The sequence below is a fragment of the Anguilla anguilla genome, chromosome 19 (assembly GCF_013347855.1).
Source record: "Anguilla anguilla isolate fAngAng1 chromosome 19, fAngAng1.pri, whole genome shotgun sequence".
Classification (NCBI taxonomy): domain Eukaryota; kingdom Metazoa; phylum Chordata; class Actinopteri; order Anguilliformes; family Anguillidae; genus Anguilla; species Anguilla anguilla.
Genome location: NC_049219.1, coordinates 2,906,513 through 2,927,384, shown reverse-complemented (window position 1 = coordinate 2,927,384; position 20,872 = coordinate 2,906,513). Strand labels below are relative to the sequence as shown.

At 47.7% G+C, this 20,872-nt stretch overlaps 1 protein-coding gene across 1 annotated transcript; it reads right to left on the bottom strand.

Moving 5' to 3' along the window:
• Positions 1–6,830: 6,830 nt before the first annotated feature.
• On the bottom strand, positions 6,831–20,803 carry LOC118219207. The gene is made up of 8 exons (XM_035402201.1): positions 20,674–20,803; positions 20,060–20,279; positions 15,207–15,344; positions 14,588–14,778; positions 13,356–13,507; positions 12,708–12,965; positions 12,542–12,608; positions 6,831–7,799 (listed from the first exon to the last, which is right to left on the bottom strand). Exons 1-8 carry the CDS (start codon positions 20,764–20,766, stop codon positions 6,831–6,833), a joined length of 2,088 nt encoding a protein of 695 aa, XP_035258092.1. The 5' UTR covers positions 20,767–20,803.
• Between the last annotated feature and the right edge of the window lie 69 nt (positions 20,804–20,872).

Below are 20,872 nucleotides of genomic sequence, written 5' to 3'. Positions count from 1 at the left end.
TACATAGGCAAATTTCATTCAATTAAATCCTTTTAAGATGAATGAATTTCCACAAAATCCAGGTAGGGATATGCCTAATAATATATCACCAGAGGATCTAGTTTTAATTAAAAGTGGAAGATGGTTAAATGACCAATTTATTGATTAATACTTGGACCTCCTGAAAAAAAACTTAAAAGAGAATTATGTATGCATGGTCCCTTCAACCTTTGTCAGCCAGAATTTGAATTGTTTATTTTGGGAAAATATAGAGGTTCTCCCAAACATTTCCAAAAGTCATAGAAACTGGTGGTGCTTTGAAAACATTATAATTCCTTTAAATATCAGATCTACTCATTGGGCTGTGATAATCATTGAAATGCAAAACATAAAAGACAAAGAAAATAATATTACCCTAAAAGTGAAAATTCTTGATTCATTAAAAACATATGAAAATGATATAATTACTGTGATTTTCTCTCTTCCAAAGTATTTGGTTTTAGAATATTTGGCATTATTTGGCACAGTTGTGAAGTTATCACTAAATTATGAATTCTCCCACAACTGCCCACATTTTCACAAGCAACTAGATGCAAGTAGCTGTGGATTGTATGTGTGCTTTTTCACAAAATGTTTTTGTTTGGTCGGAATATTAACAAATTTTTCAACACAGATATGAGGACATATCTGCACTATGAATTAAGCCAACAAGTTTTGCTTTTGTAAGTCACACAAAAAATATCACTACAAAAATTCTGTTCACTGATTATTGTTATTGCTTAATGTGGAGGCCAGTTGTACTTTACATCCTGCTACAAGCCCAGGTGTCCAATACTGGCTGTTTCCTGCTATGAAATGTACCATGACTAATGACTATGTGCATCATATTCTGAATTCATAAAGAGATTTTAATTCATTCAAGACTGTTGTATGTGCACTTGTTAAAAACTGTATGCATTCAACAGTAGTAGCAGAAGATAGGAATACACTATTTGCCGAGAAATTGCATGTTTAAACCCCAGCAACATCTTCTACGACGCTTATTTGATATAAGTGACACCATATCTGAAGAGTGGAGGGTCCAAGGTTTTCAAAACACCTCCATATCATTGAGACAACATGTCCAGGGGAGGCAGCAGAGCATGATATATGTTATGCTATCAGAGCTATCAGAAAGCAATTGGGACTTGATTGAATTAAATTTGCCTATGTACTGCATGTTAAAACCCCAGCCACATTTTCTATGATGCTTATTTGATATAAATGACACCATATCTGAAGAGTGGAGGGTCCAAGGTTTTCAAAACACCCCCATATCATTGAGACAACATGTCCAGGGGAGGTAGCAGAGCATGATATATCATATGCTATCAGAAAGCAGTTGGGATTTAACTGAAAGAAATTTGCCTATGTACAGCATGCTTATACCCCAGCCATGATATACTGTGTGTGATATTTTCACCTTTACAAACGTGTTAATACTGTCCTATTCTCCTTGCCATACTAGCGCAATATCCAGCCACATTTTCATATTTATTTGTTTTAAGTTGCATAGTTGATGTTACAAGGTATCACAGAATGTTACAAATTACTCTAATTCTTCCCTTACCATTCAGTTAAACTCATGTACTGATGTAATGTTGTATTAGATATTGCAATAATAATTAAAAGTAATGGGTGTATTTCATCTATAATTCTCCATTAAAAATTTTGCATTTTCATTGTTAAAACTGTAGGGGAAAAAATAGAAAAAAGGAAGACATATTTGTTTATAATTAATGTTAGTGTGGTTCTAACTGAAAATGAATAGTATTACATGTCTATGTTAAAAATCGAAGTTGTTTTAATATTGTATGAATATAAAACGAATAGGTCATATTTTAGGACAACTACAGTTCGATTTTTCCTTAATTAATTTCATTTTGCTGAACGTAATAGTGGTTTTATCGTCGGACTTTTATTTTAAAATTTTCAGACCCGCGCGAAAGTCCTTACTGACGCTAGCATCAAACTGCTGTCAAACTATGAGTAAGATGATAATATAGCATATGTGCCATTGTCTGTATTGTCTATTTTACCTGCTATTGCTATGGACCTCTTTTTAAGATAAGTCTTGAATAAAGTTGTAATGAAAGCTCTTAGCTTATCATGCTGCGCATTAAACACACCATTTTATTGCCAGTTGTCAGTTTTTCTGAATTACGCGGGTTAATGCGATTATAGCCTACCTGAAGATTGTTATTCCTCCCCGCTCCCCTTTACCTTCAGCTTGTCTTACCTCAGTTCTACTCCACAACAGGCTGTTCACTCCGTGTTTTTACATTTATTTTGATTCCTTCTTTTCTAGGGATTCTTTCTCTTCCGTTTTTAAAATGGCCGTTAAGTTTTAGTTTCTCTTTTGGACCGCATTTCCTTACTTAGGTTTACTGGCTCAACTGAGTGTTCGATGGGCGGAGTTTTATATATTTTGTACTGTTTATTACCTGCACCACTCACTGTATTTAATAAGTCTTGCAGAAGAAACAAATATTTAATCCATGTAGATCTTTGCCAAATTTTAGCACATACATATTGTGGCGTTTTCGCGAGGAAGCAGAGACGGAGACTGGCTTGGCTGTTTTCGAATCGCTCCCGGGGAGCTTCGCTTTATTTGTGACATCTCCTCAAAACGGTAATTCGTAGACTGACCATCATAGCTGGGCGAAGCCTGCTTTTGTCAAACCCCGTTTGCCGTGATTGGCTGCCCCGGCGCAACGGAACTAACCAATCACACAGCCTTAACGGCACATCACTCAAAGGTCGGATTTACATACAGCGGGAAACAGCAGCACGAGACACGCAAAACAGAGACAGGCAGGGAATACAACAACAGTATTGGCTAATTGACTAATGACAGAAACATGACGGTGAAAATCATAAACCCGAGGGCTGCTAGCGCTACGGAAGCGATTCCTAGCAGGCTACACACATTCAAAATAACGAGTATTTACACGATCGCGGAGCGGGACAAGTTAACCGCTAACAAGCTAACAATTATTTAATTACACACAGGCAAGATCGCCACACAGCCCCCACCTAAAGGGTCGCTAGTCCCCGACGACCCACAATTTCTAGGCGATTTACCTCGTAGTCGATTAAATAATTCGGTAGCCGTCGCTTCCGAGTAGGTCGGCCCGCGGTGGGCTGTGCCATTTCCTCTGCTGCCGGTGGTGTAGAGGGGACAGGGCTGCTACCTTGTCCGCCAGCTGCGTCTTCGGTGGCGAGTGGTTGGTAAGGTGCGAGTCGGTCTTGGTGGAGCACCACCAGGCGCCCTCGATTTGGCATGCGCAGGCGATACGTCACCTCACTCAGCCGCTCCAAGATCTCGCCAGGCCCACGCCAATGTGACTGCAGCTTAGGAGACAGGCCCTTCTTGCGCACTGGGCAGTGGACCCACACTTTATCACCTGGCTTGAAGGCCTGCCCCTTGCAGTGCTGATCGTAGGCGCGCTTCTGCCGCAGTCCCGCAGTGTCCTGGGCCTGGCGAGAGAAGTCGTGTGCCACCCGCAGTCGTTCCAGCAGCTGGCGGAAGTAGCAGGCCTCTGTACGGGCTGGTTCCCTGCTTTCAGGCGGGGCCCCGAACACCAAATCCACGGGCGTCCGGAGCTCCCGTCCGAACATCAGGGCGGCGGGCGTGCAGAGGCTGGACTCCTGTACGGCAGTTCGGTAGGACCACAGGACCAGGGGCAGGTGGCGGTCCCAGTCTCGTTGGTGCTGGCTGGCGAGGATAGCGAGTTGTGCAGTCAGGGTCTTGTTGAACCGTTCAACCAGTCCGTCGCTCTGGGGATGGAGTGGAGTTGTGCGGGTCTTCGCTACCCCGAGCCGACTGCAGACCTCAGCCAGCACCCGCGATTCAAAATTTCGCCCCTGGTCGCTGTGGAGTTGGGCGGGGACCCCGAAACGGGCAAACATCTCCTCGACTAGCTTCCCTGCTGTTGTTGCAGCACTTTGGTCCGGCACCGCGTACGCCTCGGGCCACTTCGTAAAGTAGTCCATAGCCACAAGCACATAGCGGTTACCGGCCTCAGTGACAGGGAAGGGGCCGAGGACGTCCACCCCCACTCGCTCCATCGGGGCCCCCACCACGTAGCGTTGTAGAGGGGCGCGGGAGCGCCTGGTAGGCCCCTTGCATGCCGTACAGGAGTCGCAGCAGTGGACGTGCAGCTCCACGTCCCGGCGGCACCCAGGCCAGTAGAAGCGCCCCCTCAATCGTCGCAGGGTCTTGCTGTTCCCGAAATGGCCCGCCCCCACCGAGCCATGCACCAACCCGAGGACTTGGGGCCGGAGCGCTCGGGGAACGAGGAGTTGGAGGAGGTCGCTTCCAAGCCCGGGTGCCTGCCACCGCCGATACAGCAGCCCGTCCCGCAGCTCAAGGCTCCTCCTTTGCCCGTAGTAGGTCTTGAGCTCGGGCCCCTCAGCCGAGACCTCCGCCCACTGCGGCGGTGTTTCTGCCTCCAGCCAGCCCCTCACCTTTCTTAGCGTGCTGTCAGCCTCCTGGCCTTCCCGCAGCTGCTCCTGCGACACTGGCAGCCACCCCGCCTCGCTGATGTTAGCGGTAGCCACCGCTAGCTCCACCTGGCTCTTATCTTCCTGTCGCTGGCAGTGTTGACAATCCAGCTCAGCACAGGGACGGCGGGACAAAGCGTCGGCGTTGGTGTGGTGCCGCCCCGCCCTGTGCTCGATCTGGAAATCGCACTCCTGTAGCTCTTCTAACCACCGTGCGACTTGGCCCTCCGGGTGCTTGAAGTTTAGGAGCCAGGTGAGCGAAGCGTGGTCAGTGCGGAGGCGGAAGTGGCTACCTTGGAGATAGGGTCGGAAGTGCCTCAGTGCCTTGACTACGGCCAGCAGCTCTCGGCGGGTCACGCAGTAGTCCCGCTCTGCCCGGCTCAGGGCACCGCTGTAGTAGGCGACAGCTCTCTCTCCGTCGCTGTCCTCCTGAGAGAGGACGGCTCCCACCCCCACGTTACTGGCGTCGGTGTCGACAATGAATGGGCGGTTCACATCGGGATACGCCAGTACGGGGGCCTCCGTGAGAGCCGTTCTGAGCCGGGCAAAGGCTTCTGCGCATGCAGTGGTCCAGATGAACGGCTGGTACTTGTCAGTGAGGCGATGGAGGGGACTGGCAATGGAGGCGAAACCCCGCACGAACCGCCGATAGTAGCTCGCCAACCCCAGGAAGCTGCGCAGCTCGCCTACATTTGCTGGGGTCGGCCAATCCCGCACAGCAGTCACCTTAGCTGGGTCGGTGGCTACCCCTCGCTCACTCACAACGTGCCCCAGGAAGGCCGTCTCCCTCCGGAGCAGCTGGCACTTCCGGGGATTCAACCGTAGCCCAGCCCGGCGAATCGCCGCGAGCACGTTGTGGAGGTTAGCGAGGGCGTGCTCGAAGCTACTGGTATGTACTAGGAGGTCGTCCAGGTACACTACGCAGCAGCTTCGGGGGACGGCCGACAGCACCCTTTCCATCAGCCGCTCGAACGTGGCAGGGGCATTGCACAGTCCGAACGGCATCACGCGGAACTGCCACAACCCTTGCCCGATGGTGAAGGCGGTCTTAGGCTTCGCATCCTCGGCCATTTTGACCTGCCAGTAGCCACTCCGGAGGTCCAGCGAGCAGAACCAGCTGGACCCCGCGATGTGGTCTAGCGCCTCGTCGATGCGGGGGAGAGGGTAGGCATCTTTGCGCGTTACGGCGTTGAGGCGCCGATAATCCACGCAAAAACGCCACTCTCCGTTCTTCTTCCGCACTAGGACAGCAGGGGCCGCCCACGGGCTGTTGGAGGGCTCAATGACGCCTGCAGCGGCCATCTCTCTAACCTTCTCCTCTGCCCCCAGCCGCTTTGCTAGTGACAACCGGTGAGGGCGCAGACGAACCGGTGCAGCGTCACCAGTGTCAATGGCGTGCTGCACTAGCTCGGTCTGCGTGCATTCCTCATCGCGGGCAGCGAAGAGGTCTGCATTGTCCTTCAGCAAGCGTTCAAGCTGTTGGCATTGGTGAGGGTTGAGGCCGCTGCAGCTGCGTCGCCACAGCTCGCGGACAGCACTCACCGTCTCGACAGAGGGGGGCGCAGGTTGTGACAGTGGGGCAGGCGAGCCACGCTCTGTGTTGGTTAGCTGGGGCGGCGGCTGGTGAGGGTGGGCTGAGGCTGGCGGCGGCTGGTGAGGGTGGGCTGAGGCTGCTCGGCGACGGGTCCTCCTGGACCTGCGTTTCCTCTTGGGGGTGGCGTGGAGGGCGAGGGTGGTGGCACCGATGGAGAGCCTGGCGTTGGCGATGTCCACCGTAGCACCCCAGTGGACCAGCAGATCCAGGCCGATTATGCACGTGTCGCTGATGTCGGCCAGCCAGAACTCGTGCGTCACCACCTCTCTGTTTCCGACCTCCACGCTCACCATCTTCTTGCCCCGCATGGTGAGCCTCTGTCCCGTCACTGACTGTAGCTGAGTGGTTGTTGAGGACCAGGCAGTGTTGGGGAGCGTTCCCGGTCGCACCAGGGAGATGGTGGCCCCCGTGTCGACCAGTGCCCAGCAGGCTTGCCCATCCAGCCTACAATGCAGGTATAGCCCGCCCGCCTCTCCCAGTCGGCCCACTCGCTGTTGGATGGATTGCTCTTCCGCCCTCAAAAGGGCAGGCTGCTCTCCTGCCCTGAAAAGGGCGGGCTGGAATTTGCTTTCAGCTCTCATAATAGGACTTTGCTCAGTTCCCGCCTTCACAAAGGCAGATGAAACATTTGCTTCTGCGAGTGGGACCGAACTGGTTTCAGGCGCAGCAGGCTGCTCCTGGTTGAGGATGGGTTCTTGGGGCAGCGGTTTCCTCACAGCGCCGCCCCCGCGTCGTTTCCCGCCGGCCGTGGCGATCGGGGCTTGGGCGCTGGTGCTGGGCAGTCGCGGGCCAGGTGCCCTGGCTCGTCGCAGCGATAGCAGCGACCGCGTCGTGCTGGTGGTGGGCGCTGTCGCCGCTGTTGTGGGGGTGAGCGTGCCCAACGGACTTCCTCCTCCTCCTCGTAGCAGTCGATTTCGCGGACGTGGGGCCGGGTTGTCTGCCTTGGAACCAAGCAGAGAACGTCTTCCGCCCTCTCTACTTCCTTCAGAGCGTCGTCTAGGGAGCAGGGCGTGGTCAGGATGACGTGCTGGCGCAACCGTTCCGGGGAGAGAGTCTGGAGGAAGGCGTGCAACGCGAGCTCGTCCTGCCCTGCCGAGTCGAGGGACGGGTAGCCCTGCCGAGCGTGGAGCCGCACGTCTGCAGCCACGGTCCCCCAGCTCTCTTTTCCTTCGCGGCGGCGGCTGTTGAGCTTCTCCCGACTGCTCTGCATTGACCGCCTCTGGCCGAAACGCCTTGCCAAGGCCGTCGTCAGTGCCTTCAGATCGCCCTGTTCGGCAGCATCGAGGTCTAGCAGGACCTGCAGCGCTGGACCCTCCAGAGCGAGTGCTAGATGCGTCGCCGTCTGGCTCTCGCTCCAGCCGCAGTGACGGGCAGCCAGCTGCAGCTGGGCTAGGTACGTCTCCCACTGTGCTGCTCCACTGAACCGGGCTAGCTTCGGCTGTGCGCTAGCTGCCGTGGTGGTTGTCATGCTGGCGCTGGCTGGCGTGCTAACGTTAGCTTCCCTCTGGTGCGTTGGTCGAACAGCACTGGCTCCGTCTGGTTGTCTGGGGGCCCTCTGTCGTTGCGCCACCGAGCTCTGCAGATCGGCGCCCGTCGCCGTCTCTGCTGCCTCGGTCTTCCGCCGCCTCGGTACCCCCAGTCTGTCTTCCAGCTCTCGGATCGCCTTCTCCACTTCAGCTAGCTGAATCCCACTTCCGGACACCAATGTGGCGTTTTCGCGAGGAAGCAGAGACGGAGACTGGCTTGGCTGTTTTCGAATCGCTCCCGGGGAGCTTCGCTTTATTTGTGACATCTCCTCAAAACGGTAATTCGTAGACTGACCATCATAGCTGGGCGAAGCCTGCTTTTGTCAAACCCCGTTTGCCGTGATTGGCTGCCCCGGCGCAACGGAACTAACCAATCACACAGCCTTAACGGCACATCACTCAAAGGTCGGATTTACATACAGCGGGAAACAGCAGCACGAGACACGCAAAACAGAGACAGGCAGGGAATACAACAACAGTATTGGCTAATTGACTAATGACAGAAACATGACGGTGAAAATCATAAACCCGAGGGCTGCTAGCGCTACGGAAGCGATTCCTAGCAGGCTACACACATTCAAAATAACGAGTATTTACACGATCGCGGAGCGGGACAAGTTAACCGCTAACAAGCTAACAATTATTTAATTACACACAGGCAAGATCGCCACAATATATCAGACCTATTCAACAACTCGTGAATTATATTGATGTTGGGATTTAACGTCTCCTTCCAGCAGGTTCTTGTTTTCTTAGCAGATTCCTGGCACACAAGTGTTTTTGGGACCAGGACTTTGTTTCACGGTCTTTGTCTAAACTATTTAGCCAATCTAATATGCAGTAAAGTCATGTTTGGTGTTGTTGGAGAGCTAATATCATGAGCAGTTAGATGGTCTCATTCTATGTTGAGAATGTTGTCATTAAAAGTTTGTGTCACATGAAAGTGAAACACCCATCACGGAAATTTAGCTATTCAGCTGTTACACCTGAAATTGTAAAAATGGCGACACTATGTTTGAACAATTGTCTGCATCCAGTGCTTTGGGTGCTGTTTGGAATAAAATTATTCTTATTCTTATTACTATTATTATTCACAAATATGATTTTTACATTGTAAAATAAATGGTACTATTGTGCTAAACTTTATGCAACCCACAGCCATACAGTACATTAATTGGGAAAATGTCTGGATAGTTTTGTAAGATTAAAAAATGTTTTAATAGGCCACAATATTTGCCATTATTATGTATTTATTCATTCACTGCCCCACCCCTTTTTTATATGAAAAGTATTGATGTCAAAAAACTTTTAAAGGCCTAGATTTTGCAAGTTAATTATAGGCTTATAGACAGTGCTTTGTGTGGGTGAGTATCTTGGCATTTTTGTACGTTGAAAACGTGTTTTTTGTCATGGTTCTGTGTTTCTGTCTGTTTATCCCTGTTGGGCCGCCAGATGGCGGCACGTCTGTTTTGTGTCCTGCTCGTTCCCCTGTTGGTTAATTGTATTATTGCTTTCAATTATTTTATTGTCTCGTTATTTACATTATATTTACATTACATTACAGGCATTTGGCAGACGCTCTTATCCAGAGCGACGTACAACAAAGTGTATAACCATAACCAGAAACAAGTATGACGAAACCCCTAGAGAGAAGTACCGGTCCAAGTGCAGGGAACAACCGCATAGTTCAACTTGGACCCTGAAGGTTAAACTGATTAACACTAACACAACGAGAACGGCAACAACGCAATCTATGGAAAAAATACAAGCAGTAGTTAAGACAGTTAATGCACCTAAGTCACCTACGAAACAGCTGCCTAGTTACAACCCTAAGCTTACAGTCATTTACAGGGGGGTAGGGAGGGATGGGGAGAGGTGCAGCCTGAAGAGGTGAGTCTTCAGTCGTCGCTTGAAATGGGTCAGTGTCTCAGCTGTTCTGACCTCCACAGGGAGGTCATTCCACCATCGTGGGGCCAGAACAGACAGGAGACGTGTTCTGGAAGTGCAGGTGCGAAGAGGGGGAGGTGCTAGGCGTCCTGAGGTAGCAGAACGGAGGGATCTGGCTGGCATGTAGGGTTTGAATATCTTGTGGAGGTATGCTGGGGCTGATCCCTTGACTGCCTCATCCCCACCTGCCTCTCATTTTCCCTTCCCTCTGGTTTGATTGTTCTTTGAGTTCACCTGTGTCTTGTTACCCCAGTCTATTTAAGTTCTTTGTCCCCTTGACTCGGGTGCTGGTTCCTTGTGTTTGTTTCTGACTTGTGCTTGTTCCAAACCTGGTTGTATCTTCTCATATGGATTGCAGTGTTTGAAACAGTGCCTGTTTGTACACAGTTACAGAGCGAGAATAATGACTCAGTGCTGTCTGTACACAGTTACAAGGGAATAAGAACACAGTGCTGTTTGTACACAGTTACACAGAGAGAATAAGGAGACAGCTGTTTGTACACAGTTACACAGGGAGAATAAGGACACAGTGCTGTTTGTACACAGCAGCACAGAGAGAATAAGGACACAGTGCTGTTTGTACAGTAGCACAGAGAGGATGGACTAAACAGTGCAGGTATACACACTTTATTGATGTCTGGGGTTGCGCTGTGTTATAGCGTGTGCTGCACGCACACTCAGTGCTGTCAAAAAAAAGAAGCCAATCAATCCTCCGGCCACTGATAGCATGATCTGGGCTCCAGGCCCTGCAAGGAGTGAGAAAAGCAACCAATCACACAGCACATTCTAATCCACTCGACTACAATCACAACACATTCTAATTCATTCTACCACAATCATGCAGCACATTCTAATTCATTCTATTACAATCACACAACACATTCTGATCCATTCTACTATAATCACACCACACATTCTAATTAATTCTGCTACAATCACACAACACATTCTAATTCAGCCTGGAACAGTCTAAAAACCTGACAACGCACTCCACCCAGCTGCTCGTCCAGGCTACGGTGACCTCTCGCCTTGATTACTGCAACTCTCTCCTTGCAAGCCTGCCAGCTTGTGCCATACAGCCACTTCAAATGATTCAGAATGCCGCTGCCCGACTCATCTACAACCTTCCCAAATTCTCCCACGTCACTCCTCTGCTGCGATCACTCCACTGGCTACCGGTCGCCACCAGGATCCGGTTCAAAGCCCTGACCCTTGCCTACACTGCTGCCAACAGGACAGCCCCAATCTACTTGCAGGACATGACTCAATTCTATGTGCCTGCTCGACCACGCCGCTCTGCGGCAGCAGGGCGCCTTGTAACCCCTCCTACCCGCCCAAAAGGATCACAGAGCTTCTCCACCCTAGCTCCCCAGTGGTGGAACGAACTCCCCGTCCCTCTCCGAACCTCCCCCTCACTATCCATCTTCCGCCGTGGCCTGAAGACTCATCTCTTCAGACTATACCTAGACTAACCACCACCACGCTGTATATTTCACTCTTTTAAACCCCCCCCCCCCCCTTTTTGACACTTGTTACATGTTGCCCCATCCCAGCACTTTGGTAATTTGTATTTGTCCTAATACTGTAGCTTATTCCTCTGCCTAGTTGGCTTTGCAGAGGTTAGGTCAGAATAGTGTTCACTGTGTGAACTGTGTTCTTAGCTAGAAATAGCTGTACAAAATAAGTATTGTACCTTACTGAACCTGTGTTTAGCAGTTGTCTATGACCATGAAATGCACTTTTTGTACGTTGCTTTGGATAAAAGCGTCTGCGAAATAAATGTAATGTAATGTAATGAATATAGGCCTAATGTCTGGGTGGTATTATAATGCAATAATAAGAGCAATACTACTAATGTAATTAGTGTTTCCCATACGACCTTCAGTTTAATACGTTGTGTAGGATTATGCATACCACATTTTGCTCTGAAGTGTATCTTTTATCATTTCATATTTGGAGCATTCTAGCATGACCATATATTCGGATGGGGCCAACTCTGGTTTAGGGCTAGAAACATGATGTAGGTGCCAATGTAAATTCTCTGTTTCATCACAGAAAGTCACACCATTTGGCAGGTTCATACCATGCCATGGCTTTTTTTTCCACACACTGGAGAAAAGTTTATACATTTTTATAAGTTATTCAAGACCATATGCACAACATGTTGTATACCAAACCTTCAATATGGAATGCTGTGCGGACCCAAATAGCAAGTTTGTTCTTTTTGAGGAGTGGGATCTATGGGCATTGGTCTCGTGCCTCTAGGTCAAACACACTTTGATTGTTTAGTGTTTTTTTATGGGGCGACATAGCTCAGTAGGTAAGAGCGTTTGTCTGGCAGTCGGAGGGTTGCCGGTTCGATCCCCTGCCCTGGGCGTGTTGAAGTGTCCCTGAGCCAGACACCTAACCCCTAATTGCTCCCAATGAGCAAGTTGGAGCAAATCTGATAATGAGCCATAGCCATCACCCTAATAAGCCATCTACCACTGCAAAAAGCTTATTAAAAGGCAAAATTTCCCAAACACAGAAAGAGAAATAATAAAACCAGAAATTGCTACCAAAATATAATATGAAGAATAAAAATGACATCTTTTAAAAAACAAAAGCCATTAAATTACCCAGGTTCATGTTTTTGGTATAAAGAGTGCAATCCTAATGTTATCTGTAATAGGGCTATTTAACTGGCAGCCTGGGCATCAAATGCAACCTACCACTGGTGCACTCTTGGGCCTCCAAAATAAAGCCTTTTTATAAGGCATCTACTGTTATCACACGTACAATAAAATCTTATTCATACACTGTTTTAAAAGTACATGTTAATGAGACAAATACTACACAGGTACATGTCAGCAGAGCTTGAGGCACTGGAAATTAATTATGATTACAATGAGGCAGCATCAACCCAACAATCAAATCAAAGACAAAACGTAAAGGAAAAGAGAGAACTCACCCCCTCACCCCCCCTCAGGAACAGAGGACTAACCCCCCCACCCCTCAGGAGCAGAGAACTCACCACCCTGAGGAACAGATAAATAATCCCCACCCCCCTGAGGAACACAGAACTCAACCCCACCCCCACACCCCCCCTCCTCCGCCCTCAATATGAGAGAACTCACCCCCCCTTCAGGAAAAAAGCCTTCTTCTCCTCTTGTGGGTCTGCGGTCTGTGTGGCCCAGCAGGACTCCAGCTGTAGGCTCATGTTGTAGGCCAGGCTGTTCTCATAGTGCAGGGTCACCTGGATGTACAGCTGCTCTGCAGAAGGGAGCTCCACAGGGCCAGTGTAGTTGTATGCGTAAGATGAGTCACTGTACAAGGCCATGCTGATCTCCAGGAGGCGGGACGAATTCACCTGCACCACACTGTGAGAGGTAACCCTGCAGAGGAGCAGAGCAGAACACACAGCAAACACATCATCCATGTCCACGTCCACTAGATTTCGTAGAAAAGCACCATTTGTTTATTTTAAATAGCAATGTGATAAAAAATAAACCACAGTGCCAGCACATGAAGTGTATGACCAACAATGTGTGATGGAATAACAGACAAACAAACAGGCTGGATTATGACACACCAATAAAGAACCACACATTCCATTATATTAGCCTTAGTGCTAACAAAGACTAAGGTATTTTCATTGAGCCCAGGCTCTGTTACAGTTGTACATGCATAACTACTGAAAATGCTAGTTTGAGGCTTAATGTCCTTCATGCTACTTCCGTGGATGCTGATTGGATGGCTGAATGAGAGAGGGGTGTGTTTCTCACCAGTCCAGACCAGGCTTCATGCGGGCTGTGCTGGTCTGGAGCAGCGGGTAGGCACAGGTCCACAGCACCTTCAGGTCCCTCCGTGTGATGGATCTCCTGCTGCTGAGCATCACAGTCAGCGCGTTCCTCAACTCCACATGCGTCCTGTTAATCTAAATGAGCAGAAAGCGTGTTACACACCCAAGGCATTACACACTCATAATACCCAGTGTGATGTGTTACACACCCAAGGCATTACACACTCATAATACCCAGTGTGATGTGTTACACACACAAGGCATTACACACTCATAATACCCAGTGTGACGTGTTACACACACTAAGCATTACACACTCATAATACTCAGTGTGATGTGTTACACACTGCTAAGCTGGAAAGGTACTCAGTGAGGACCTTGGGACAGGTAGAGGTAGTGAGGGGTGCAAAATGGAGAGATGGGACAGGTAGAGGTAGTGAGGGGTGCTGAATGGAGAGATGGGACAGGTAGAGGTAGTGAGGGGTGCTGAATGGAGAGATGGGACAGGTAGAGGTAGTGAGGGGCGCTGAATGGAGAGATGGGACAGGTAGAGGTAGTGAGGGGTGCTGATTGGATAGATGGGACAGGTAGAGGTAGTGAGGGGTGCTGAATGGAGAGATGGGACATGTAGAGGTAGTGAGGGGTGCAAAATGAGAGATGGGACAGGTAGAGGTAGTGAGGGGTGCTGAATGAGAGATGGGACAGGTAAAGGTAGTGAGGGGTGCTGAATGGAGAGATGGGACAGGTAGAGGTAGTGAGGGGTGCAGAATGCAGAGATGAGACAGGTAGAGGTAGTGAGGGGTGCTGAATGGAGAGATGGGAAAGGTAGAGGTAGTGAGGGGTGCTGAATGGAGAGATGGGACAGGTAGAGGTAGTGAGGGGTGCAGAATGCAGAGATGAGACAGGTAGAGGTAGTGAGGGGTGCTGAATGGAGAGATGGGACAGGTAGAGGTAGTGAGAGGTGCTGAATGGAGAGATGGGACAGGTAGAGGTAGTGAGGGGTGCTAAATGGAGAGATGGGACAGGTAGAGGTAGTGAGGGGTGCTGAATGGAGAGGTCTGCTAGAGTAAAGGGTGTTAGCATTGTCTGAAGGGAGGAAGAAGCAGTAGCATTTGCAGCTTGCTATGCCAGGTTTAGTGAATCAGTTTTGTGACGGTGTGCATTCCCAGAATGCACCAGCTGTGTACATGACCTGGATCTGGTGCTGGTACTCACAAGCGTTTGGCCTCCACACTGGGAGGGGGCGCCAGTTATCCTGTAATAATAAAACTTGTCCGTCTCGTTGATGGAGCAGCGACCATCATTGAGGACAACAGTCACATTCCCGCCAAAGTGGTGGATGAGGAAAGGCTTGGAGATGCCCCCAGATACATGGTCCTTCAGGCATAGCGTGAACATCCCCTTCTCTGTTAAGACATGATGTTCTTTAGTCGCATTATGTAGGCATAGTTTTGATTAGCCTTTGGTTCATTACTTACAAAAGTGCATGAAATGCTAGGCTACGCCAATGCTGCCATTTTACAAGTAATACAGAAACAGACACAGCAAACTGCAGCAAACCACATAGGGTGTGTGCATGTGTGTAAGAGCAGCAGGTGTGTGAGTGTGTGTGTGTGTGTGTGTGTGTGTGAGTTTGTGTGTGTGTGTGTGCATGTGTAAGAGCAGCATTATAGTCTCTCACACACCATTATACTCAGTATGAGAGTATAATGGTGTGTGTGTGTGTGAGTTTGTTTGTTTGCGTGTGTGTCTGTGTGTGTATGTGAGTTTGTGTGCGTGTGTGTGTATGTGTGTGTGTGTATGTGTTAGTGCGTGTGTGTGTGTACGTGTATACCGTGGCAGGCAGGGCTGAGGATGGGGCTCAGGCTGTAGTACCCCGGCTCACACACGCAGGTGAATGAGTCCAGGGTGTTGATGCAGACGGAGTTGGAGCTGCAGTTGTTCAGGGCGGGGGAGTCACACTCATCTGGGTCTGTGGGTTATTACACAGTATACTGTCAGTCACACAGAGACCACAAGTACACAAGTATGCAGTATACTGCTGCTCCACTCAGTCACACACAGAACACAAGTACACTGCTGCTTCGGGGTGGGCGATATGGCATGCCCCCATACCTATACAGCACCGAGAGTTTGGCACTTTTCAGGGTTCCCCACAGAAATAACCACAACAGCCACAGACACTCAGCTCTTAAAAACATTAAATTCTGTACATTCTGACCCCATTTCAACAGACAGAATTCATAAACAACTTCACATATCCACACAATAAAGCCCCAAACTAAGGGGATTTTGCGTTTTCTCCTTCTTCTTCTTCTCTTTCTTCTTCTTCTCATTCTTATTTTTCCTGCCGCCTATCCCACTAACAACATGTCTCCCCATTGGACATTTCACTGACACCAGCCAAATCTGCCCTACACGACCCAATCAAAAACGCACATACACACGCAAAATACCCATACATTTTTATTCTGAAACATTTCCCGTTCAAACAGCTAGTCCGCCTGTGGCCTAGTGGGTAAGGTTACAGTCTTGGGAACATGGGGTCTTAGGTTCAAGCCCAGCTTAGAACACGTATCTTTAACCTGCTTCAACCCTCACTAATAATTGTCTACTAGCCTACTTATCAATTATTGCTTTTGCACCATATTTACCCGCCGTTCACCGTTTAGTTATTAACCGGCTACAATATTGCTAAGCCACATGGATTCAACGGGAGCTCTTCTGTGCTTACTGGCCTGTGTTCTTTAAAACCACCGGCAGGTTTGCTAATGATATTTCACGCATTGCATAGCTATGGCATTAGCTAACGAAGTCACGGCAAATGTATTCCTTTCATTAAAAAGTTACACCAGTTCACCACTGTGCCATTTCTATTAACTATATTTCTTCACTTGGCTACCGTACAAAACTTTCATATCAGCAAACGCCACGTTTCTATTTCTACATTCACGTTACCTCGCTGTGTTCTCTATCTAGCCACATACGCTACAAACAATTACTACTTATGTACATTCTGCAACTCCGCAATTTGAACAGCTAACCCATCCGTGGCCTAGTGGGTAAGGTTACAGGCTTGGGAACACTGGGTCGTATGTTCAAGCCCAGCTTGAAACACGTTTCTTTAACCTGCTTCGATCCTCACTAATAATTGTCTACTACTTCTTAATTATTGCTTTTGCACCATTTCTACCCGCCGTTCACCGTTCAGTTATTAACCGGCTACAATATTGCTAAGATATATGCATTATGACTTACCGTCTGTACGTTCAGTTATTGACCGGCTACAATATTGCTAAGCCATATGGATTCAACGGAAGCTCTTCTGTGCTTACTGGCTTGTGTTCTTCTTTAAAACCACCGGCAGGTTCGCTAATGATATTTCACGCATTGCATAGCTATGGCATTAGCTAACGAAGTCACACACTGGTAAACCTCACTCACTCACGGCCACCCATATGCATTTCATGACGCAAATGTATTCCTTTTATTTAAAAGTTACACCGCTTCACCACTGCGCCATTTCTACTAACTATATTTCTTCACTTGGCTACCGTACAAAACCTTAATATCAGCAAACGCCACGTTTCTACATTCCTGTTACCTCGCCCTGTTCTCTATCTAGCCACATAGGCTACACACAATTACTACGTATGTACGTTCTGCAACTCCGCATTAAAACATTACATTTCAAATCATGATTCACTCATAAGTATAACTACTAGCACTGAACATGAGAAAAACACATTCGTGCAATAGATTACATTACAGGTAAATAATGTGTGCAATGTTATTTGACCCTCCACTTCAACAACAAATGTTCAATACCGACTGTTATATATACCATTTGATAAGGAATATAAGCTCGCTCATGGTCACTCCATTTACTTCGCACTATACTCCGTGGTCAACCTTCACCTACATGCCCATTCTGCTAAAAACATATTGTTTCAACTACGGAATTTCGTAATTTCATTTTAATTTCTCTCACACTTGTTATTCTCTCATATGCAAAGCCTGCTGGGACATATGCGTCTGCTCCTATTCTCCACTATCATGTTTTCCGGTTCTAGTTTAGCAAAACGGCGAAGAGGATTCCTACCTGCAGATTAGCCTATCAAAATGCCTTATAAACCTTACAAACACTAAAAGTGCATCTCCACGAAATAACAGACAATGGAGCAGGACAGAAGGATAAACCTTACAAACACTAATAGTGCATCTCCACGAAATAACAGACAACGGAGCAGGACAGAAGGCTACACAAGTTGCGACCTAGGGAGTTATAATTCTACGGGCGTGTTGATTACTTTGTCAGTCAAGGCTCGTTGGATGGACGTCAAATCCGTGAGTACATACCATATTCCATCTGCGTTTCTGATGCGTTTACGCTTACGCCACTGCATCCTTTCTCACAGCCACTGTTTTACATATATAGCAAACCGAAACTGCTGAACGGTACACGCTCATCAGACTGTACAGATTCACACAACGATAGCCATAATCCACAACCGTTTCTTGCAGGGTCGCATTTCTCACTCTCATAATAAAACGCTTTGCAAAAAGAACTGATATCTCATAAAAAACACGTTTTCAACGTACAAAAATGCCAAGTTACTAAAAAGTATTGATATCAAAATGACGCCAAGTTACGATACTACAAACAATATAGGCTATCTTGCCTCACCGAAATGACATAAGATGTATCTCAAAGCAATGCTACCCAATATTTCCTCAGTTCTTTCAAGTCACTTGGCCCTGTGTTTTCTAATCTTACCATTTCACAATGTCATGCAAACTTTCTGTCAGATCAAAGAGACAAATATTTCGAATTGCCTCATGGAACACATTGAACATTGTACATTGAAATTAATGTATAAATTAATTAATGTACAGAACTGCTGCTGAGCAACGACAGGAAGCACATTTCTCCAGAAAACATGTTTATACTTGCTTCTGAACTGAATTTGAGTACATGTGCAAGTTATTGTATATTTGCTACGTACAATAAATACTGCATGTAAAACACATATTGTACATACATACATAGAGAACTTCTTTATCCGCATGGGGACATTTCCCTGGCAGCATCTTACATTCACATTCACGAACACACTTGTACCAAGAAACATACTATCATTCACGCAACAGAAAGCCTGGGCAGCGAAATACATAGGCCTACATACCAATACAAATTGGACATACACACACCTATTCAATCAATCTTGACTGTGAGAGAGCCATCCACACACATATTTGGCCTGTTCATGTAGTGCATGCTTATACACAGGGCCAAGTGACTTGAAAGAACTGAGGAAATATTGGGTAGCATTGCTTTGAGATACATCTTATGTCATTTCGGTGAGGCAAGATAGCCTATATTGTTTGTAGTATCGTAACTTGGCGTCATTTTGATATCAATACTTTTTAGTAACTTGGCATTTTTGTACGTTGAAAACGTGTTTTTTATGAGATTTAAAAATATATATTGCCAAAGCGTAGTGATAACAGTAATCAACTACAGTAGGAATATATAATTAAAAAGAAAAAAGAAGACAATTAGCAGTTCAATCAAACTAATATCCCTATTTAAGAAAATATTTCCCTTCAAGGAAACAAAACCTAAGGGCAGAGCAACTGATAGAATGTGTAGTCTCACTGTAGCCCGATACTCCCGATCTCTCTGGAAAGGCAGATCATGGAGACATTTTAGTCGTTCACAATCTAATATCGTCATACCGTCCACCCCTACTGCTGCTCCACTCAGTCACACAGAGAACACAGTATGTGAATGCTGGGCGTTGCTATAGCCTCTGAACACCAGACTCACTGTCATGAGGTGAGAAGACCTCGTCTCCCACAGTTTTTACTGAGCCTGGGATACCCTGCATTCCCCTCAATGTGGCAATGACTCCCTCCTCAGGAGAAACCAGCTGAGCCTCCTCAGCATGACTGGATTGTTATATGGCAGCAGTGTTTAGGAGTTCCTCACCATTATATAGAAGAAGATGATATACTATATTGAACCCAATGGGGTAATTTTTCTCTGCATTTGACCCATCCTTAGTTACCTAGGATCAGTGGGCAGCTGCCTCTCTGTGCTGTGCCTGGGGACCAACTCCAGTTCTGAGGCCTTAGTCAAGGGCACCTGCAGGAGCGCACCTAACATGCATGTCTTTGAGTGTGGGAGGAAACCGGAGTACCTGGAGTAAACCCACGCGAACACGGGGAGAACATGCAAACTCCGCACAGAAAGACCCCAACCCAAGATTCAAACCCACGACCTTCCTGCTGTGAGGCGACAGCGCTAACCACTTGCTGTGAGGCAACAGTGCTAACCACTATGCCACCGTGCCCGCCCTAAAACAATGTTGCATCGCATGAGCTGTCTGTCTATCTGTCCATCTGTCTCTCATTTACATTTCAGGCATTTCATAGACACTCTACAACCATGAACCAACAGCCTTGGAGCAAAATGTTATACTGCACTGCCACCAACACTTACACACACACATGCACAAACACACACACACACACACACACGCACGCACGCACACACACACACACAAACACAAACACACACACACACACAATCTCAAGGGTTTTATTTCACTGGGAACAGAACAGCCAATATTCCTCTGTCAGCTACCCATCACACACAGATCCCCCAGCATGTCTCGCACCTACCGTCCCAGTAGATGCTGTCGTCTGTGACGGTGATGTGGGCGTGGCCGAGAGAGATAATATGCTGCAGCTGCTCCTCAGGGCGGAGGATCACTACCCCATCCTGGCTGGAAACATCAAAGCTTTCAAAAGTGATCTTGGTTTTTGTTTTCCTCTCGCTGTCTTCAAACGAGATCAGCTGCACCTCCGCTTTTGGCCAGAACTTACTCAGTAAGTTCTGCAGCTGGTAAAAAGGAAATGGAAACCAAAAAGAAAATTGTAAAGCTGGTCCATCGTGCACAGTTGGCACAGGCTGACTGCAGGTGCCCAGGTGACTAACAGAGGCCTGTCCCAAGTGAAGAAGTGAGAGGAGGATAGTCTCGCTCGTACAAACCACAGCAGGGGTGCACAAGGGCCCGTCCATTTCAGGATTTTAGGCAAACTTTAGCCTGATCAAATCTTAATGTGAGCTTTGTAAAAACACCAGCAGTGATTATCAAAAGTGACTGTTTTCAATTTTGTTGAAGGTGATAAAAGTTCAACTAAAATAATGCTGTGAAAACATGTACTACAAAACGCTATAAACAGAACGGTGTGATAAGCGGCAATGACTGCTAGGACCCGGGAACAGGACCCACCTTGCTTTTAATAATGCCCTCCAGCAGGACTCGAGCTTCTGCCCTCGGATCCTCCAGCGATGGCGGCATTGTCCATGGCACAACAAGGAACATTTCATGGCTGGGGAGATGAACCTGCAGTCCTACAGTTGGGGGGTTAGGGGCACAAACACTGATGTAAAAATGTGTCTGAATGAAAGCTTTCTGCAACCAGCCCATG

Excerpts from the sequence above, each read along its gene's own strand:
- LOC118219207 (XM_035402201.1), bottom strand. The coding sequence starts at position 20,766 with ATGTTCCTTGTTGTGCCATGGACAATGCCGCCATCGCTGGAGGATCCG. Across the intron at positions 15,345-20,059 it reads CGACAGCATCTACTGGGACG|ACCCAGATGAGTGTGACTCC; the intron begins GTAGGTGCGAGA and ends AATAACCCACAG. Across the intron at positions 14,779-15,206 it reads CCTCAGCCCTGCCTGCCACG|AGAAGGGGATGTTCACGCTA; the intron begins GTATACACGTAC and ends ATGTCTTAACAG.